At 57.9% G+C, this 5764-nt stretch overlaps 1 protein-coding gene across 1 annotated transcript; it reads right to left on the bottom strand.

Annotated features, from left to right (window-relative positions):
* Window positions 1–2627: 2627 nt before the first annotated feature.
* LOC115451757 lies at window positions 2628–4703 on the bottom strand. The gene has a single exon (XM_030180137.2). The coding sequence runs from the start codon at window positions 4701–4703 to the stop codon at window positions 2628–2630; it is 2076 nt and encodes a 691-aa protein (XP_030035997.2).
* Window positions 4704–5764: the final 1061 nt, after the last annotated feature.

The following is a 5764-nucleotide window of genomic DNA, read 5'->3' as shown; positions in this document are numbered from 1 at the left end:
GGACGCTGCCCGCGACTGAACGCCTCCTCCCGCCAATGAAAGACACCAGACAGAGATTTGGCGTCCAGATCCCAGGGCAGGAATCCGGCCAACAAGCAAGCCGCCTCGAACGAAACCGTGCGGTATGCCCTAATCGCCCGCTGCGCCACTACGCGCTGCGGGCCCCGCAAGAGAGCGGCAGAACGCTCTCTTAGGGCATCAGCCCAGACCGGGCTGCCGTATAGTGCCATGGACCGCACGACTCCGTGGTACAACCTTCGGCAAGGGATACCAGGACCCTCCAGGTTGGGCAGCAGACTGGAAAGAGCGCCCGCTGCCCGGGACAATTTCGTTCGCAACTTTAAGAAATGGGTGCGGAATTCCCACCGGCTATCTAACACTAGACCTAAGTATTTCATATCTTTGCCGATGGGAATCCGCACCCCCTCCACAACGATGTGGGCGCCGGCTGGTGGCCCTCTGCGAGGCCCGTGAAAACAAATGGCCTCGGTCTTCTCGAGGGCCACCTTCAAACCTAAACGTCGAATTCGGCTAACAACGTGGCCGGTGCCCACCGCCGCTAGAATTGCGGCGCCCTGGAAGGTCCTAGATGTCGCCGTGATCAATGTGTCGTCAGCGTAACACGTCACGCCGACTCCCCGGAGATTGGCACCACGGAGCACCCAGTCATACCCGATGTTCCACAGGAGAGGGCCCAAAACCGAGCCCTGTGGAACACCGCAAGACATTGCTCTGCGATGCCACCCGTCGGCGCCCGGATACACCACGTCCCTGTCAGACAGATACGCGTGCACCAGACGCCGAAGATAGGGCGGCACCACGTGGTACCGCAGTGCCTCGTGGATGCAGGGCCAGGGCAACGAGTTAAATGCGTTGGAAATATCCAACGATACCGCTATAACTACGCTGCCTCTGGCCACTGCTTCCTCCGCCTGTGACTTGACCCGCAGAATCGCGTGAACGGTAGAACGTCCCCTCCTAAATCCGAACTGGTTGTCGGCCAAGTTTGGACCGACCCTCTCGAGGTGCTCGACGAGGCGAGCATGGATGATACGTTCGAAGAGTTTGGCGACCTCGTCGAGCAGCACGATGGGCCGGTAGGCCGACGGTGACTCTGCGGGCCGTCCCTCCTTCTTCAGCAGGACGAGCTTCCCGGTTTTCCAACGCGCCGGGAAGACGCCCTGCTCCAAACAGGCGGAGAACAAACTGCGGAGCCTCGGACCTAGGTGCTCGAGGGCTAGCACCCAGGCCCTCCCGGGGATGCCGTCGAGCCCCGGGGCCGTGTTTTTACTCCGCAGTCGAAGCACCGCCGCCCGCATTTCCGCGGGCGACACCTCCGGGATATCCCTTGCCGAATTCATTTCCGACAATGGCGCCACTTCTGGTGGTGCCATCGGTGGAGGAGTGGTCTCCACCATGGCCGGGAACAAGGCCGCGACTACTTCGGCCAGAAAATCTGGCCGGAGACTCTGAGACAGCGGGGGCGCCGCTGAGCGAAGCTTATTCATCACCAAGCGATAGGGGCGCCCCCACGGGTCACCGTCGAGAGTCTCCAGAAACTCCCTCCGTGCCGCAACCTTGGCCCTATGAACGGCCACGCGCAGCGCCCTCTTCGCCTCTTTGTAGAGGCTGTAGAGCTGCCGCTCCTGGTCTGTGTGATTCTCGCTACGAAGCCGGCGACGGCGATGCCTGGCGTATCGGCGGCGTGCAGCAACACAAGATGCACGCAACTGCGCTAACTCCGCCGACCACCAGTACACCTGTCGCCGCGGTGGGAGACGGAGAGCCCGGGGCATGGCGGCGTCGCAGACATCTGACATTGCCACCCCGAACCACTCCGCCTCCTGCTCAACCCGTACCGGCCCGTCCGGCACGGAGAGCCACGACCATGACCAGAGCGGCTAACACTAGGGCCTCCTTATCGAGGCGACGAAGAACCCACCGCGGGCCGTCCCGCTTCGGGGCACTCGGTCGACTACCGGGCTGGACACTCGCGGACGCAGAGACGTCGAACCTGATATAACGATGGTCTGACAACGTCTCCACGCCCGCAAGGACTCTCCAGCCTTGGACACGGCGTGCGACGGCGGGACTCGCAAACGTCAGATCAACTATAGACCCGCCGTTGTATCGCACACACGTGTCCACCGACCCCCTGTTCAGGACGACCAGGCCGACAGAGATAGCCCAGTCCTCCAGGACCCCACCGCGAGCGTTGGTCGCCCGCGAACCCCAGACCACGGATTTGGCATTGAAGTCGCCGGCGACAATCGCCGGGTGAGGTTGGCCTTGCTCCACCAGGGCCCCCAGCCTAACGAGAAAGGACTCAAATTCGGCTAGGGGTCTGTTGGGAGAAAAATAAACTCCTACTATCCAAAGGTTTCCCAACAGAGCCGCGACGCATCCCTGTCCCTTCACTACCTTTTCAAAGGGAGGGGAGCCAGCGGCACCCTGGGTGATGATGGCCACCAAACCGTTAAGGTCCCCGATCCAATTGTCACAAGGCGGGACGAAATACGGCTCGGCGACCACGGCCACTTGCACCGACCACTGCGCCAGGCTTTGGGACAAGAGATCCTGGGCGCGGGCGCAATGGTTGATGTTCGCCTGGAGGAACTTTAGGTCCATTATTGGGCAATCTCTTCGGCTACATCCATCTCGACCTCTTGCGGTGAGCTCGCTGACTGCGACTGGGCCGTAGCTTCAGAGACAGCCGGTCTCCTGCGCGGGCGACGCCGGGTCTTCCGGGAAGAGGCAAGACATGCCTTCCCCCCCATTTGATGCCCGGCGGGCTTACCAGCTGCGGCACATAGGGCGCATTTGATCGCACCTTCGCATTGCCGAGCTTTATGTCCCGATTCACCGCAGCGGTAGCAAAGATCGCTGCGGTCTGTGGGCCCGTCACATACGTTTTGCACATGACCGTGCTCAAGGCAACGATAACAACGCATCGGTCGCGTCTCGAGCACGGTCACACGGGCTATCGTCCACCCGATTTGCAAGCGGCCCGCCTTAATTCTAAGGGCCGCCTTCGTGGGCACCTTGGCCCATACGGAGCCCATGCCCGATTTAGCGGGGCGAATTTGACCTACTTTAATCGAGTCAGGGCCACACTCGCCGACACTGCAGAGAGCCGCTGCTATTGTTTCAGGAGTTGCTGCGGGGTCAAGCTCTGAAACACGTAGCTCCGAACACTTGGTGGGCCGGGAAACTATGACGTCCTCTGACCCCCCAAAATATTCCCTCAGCCTCTTGGCGAGGGAATCAGCCTTCCGTTCAGAATCAGCCCCGGGCACCTCGTACAGCATGGCACCTGTGGCTGCATATTTCGGTCTAAGTCGATCTATGTCTAGCCCGTCAAGGCTTACCTGACGCTGGGCATTCGTTAAGACCCCAGCGTATGTTAAGCCTTTTTGGACAGCCGCCGTCGTAAGGGAAATCACCACTGCCGCGGAACGTGGTGACCGCAGCTTTGGTTCAGCTCGGCGCGGTAGTTGCTGCGGCAAAGACTTTGCAACTGAAGCCGCATTCTGTTTGACTCTCCTTGACTTCCTGCTGGCCACCACAGTCCACGGCGTCTCGGTCGACGCAGGGGCTGGAGGTAGCGGGCGCGGCTCTGTGGCGAGTTGCATAATGTGTGCCGCCCCTTTCTTTTTGCCCTTTTGGGACATTCGGCTGTTGGCCGATTTCCCCACCGGAATTTTCTCCGTGACGTTTAACGATTTGGAGGTGCCTGCAATTGGCTGCATTAACGCACTTGAAGACTCGGCTGCAGGGATTGAGCGAACCGCCTGCATAGCTCCTTTTCCTTTTCCCCTACCTTTTCCTTTGGTCAAAGTGGATGCGGGTGCTCCGTTGACATATCCATCCTGCACGGGGAGTGAGGTGTCCACAGGGGCGGAGCGCCTCTCATGGGCCAGAGATGGTCTTTGCGCCGGCCCTGCGAGCACCGATTCCAGCCTGGCCTGCATTCTAGCCTCCATCCGCTCCAGCATCTCCTCCGTTGGATGCTTACTCGCAGCCGCCTCTACCTCCTCGAGACGACGACGGAGGGTGGCGTTCTCCTCTTGCAGCTGTTTCATCGCTGCCTCCAAGCGGGCACTATTTTCCTGCCATCTCTTCGCCTCGCCTTCAAGGCGGGCAATTAAGGTTGTCTCGGTCACGTGGTCTTTCTGTGAGGTCCGCTTGAAATTCTCGATCACCTCAACGGCCTTGGATGACACTGGTGATTTGCCGGAACGGAGCTTTCCTGCCAATTTCTTTTCCGCCTTTTGGCGAGCCTCCTCGCGCTTTAACTTATCGCGCTCCATCTGAGCCTTTTTTAGGCCGACGTATTTGCTTACTGAGGGCGGACGGCCTCTTCCGCGACCGTCGGTCGCCTGCGCTTTGGACGCTGGCTCGTCTGTATCGCTGGTGAGGAGCGAGCAGTTGCTTTCAATGCGCTGAGAGTGTCTCCTCCAGAACCTCTTACTCCGCATTGACGAGCCACTCTCGCTCGACTCTGAGTCGATAGGTATTTCGAGCGGCCGAGCAAATTCGGCCTCCATCACCGTGGGTTTCAAGCTCACGCTTTCCTGCATAACATCTACATGGTCGGCCTTGCGCCCTATAACCTCCGCCTCTCCTACCCCAGAATCTGAAGCAGGACGAGGCAACTTCATCAATAGGATATTAGGTTGTTTTGTTTGATTTTTAGGTTCCATTTTGAGTCCCACGAGTATGGGGGAAATAACGGTCCACCCAGGCAGAGCCCCCTGTACCTGGGTAAGCCTAGCGTAACCCGCACAGAGTGGCGGCTGGTACTCTGGCGGGGGTCGCACTCAAGACCGAACTACCCATCGGCCATGCATCCCCTCGCGGTGCGCCGCCGCTTGAGATTCGGGGTGACTTTTTATAGAGGTTTTCTCCCTCGCGGTCCGGGCGGTTAAGCCAAGACCCTCGGTCCGGCAGAAGCGCGAGACATAACCACGACCTCCATACCGGATTACGATATACGACGGCGGCAATGGTAGAAAGAGTCCCCAATGCCTGCTTGGGGCGGGGTGAGTGCACACCAAGCCCGTCGACACCCCCAGAACAGAAATGGGAGCCACCCGTGAGAGCAGGCCACCTCAACTAGAACTAGATGACGGTCGTCGCAACAAGCTACGATCGCCAACCAACTCTGCTGTCAGGATATTGGCCGGCGCGGCGACCAACTTGACCGACGCGCCGTTGCCCGGGATGCACCGCGTGGAGGTTTCCTGACATCGCACCCCTACCAGTAATTCCCTGCACATGCAAAGCGTCGTGGTGAGGTGTCGAACAATGAGCTCGTTACCAGGTAGGCGCTGCGGACCATGCCAGGGTTGCCAGCTTCTTTGGATACTAGATTTTGTTGAGGAATAAACTATATTTTAGTAATAGATAATTAATAACCATGTGTAGGAGTCGAATAGTAAAGTTAAGTTTACCTTTTAACCTTGTTTGTATTTTAATTATAGGAATAATATTAGATGCTTTCTCAATGTATCTACTTATGAAATTTGTATAGAACCCTCAGTGTGCAAGTCCACCTTGCGCTTATCCAGGTTTCGTGTCCTAAAAATGGTAAATTTCACGGATGTTTGTAAAAACACGCACCTTATTTTTGCAAGGCGCGGAGAAGAGGGTATCTGGAGGTAAATGTAAGGCACGTAACTGTGCGTAGTTTAATCGTTCCATGACGTGATAGAGAAGATTCAGATGTGCGTTTTTAATAAATTACACAAATATTGATTGATCG

The sequence above is a fragment of the Manduca sexta genome, chromosome 12, assembly GCF_014839805.1.
Source record: "Manduca sexta isolate Smith_Timp_Sample1 chromosome 12, JHU_Msex_v1.0, whole genome shotgun sequence".
In the NCBI taxonomy this organism is placed as follows: Eukaryota; Metazoa; Arthropoda; class Insecta; order Lepidoptera; family Sphingidae; genus Manduca; species Manduca sexta.
This window is presented reverse-complemented; position numbering and strand designations above follow the sequence as displayed.

Bases quoted from the DNA above. Each gene is read 5' to 3' on its own strand.
- LOC115451757 (XM_030180137.2), bottom strand. From the start codon at position 4,703: ATGGAACCTAAAAATCAAACAAAACAACCTAATATCCTATTGATGAAG.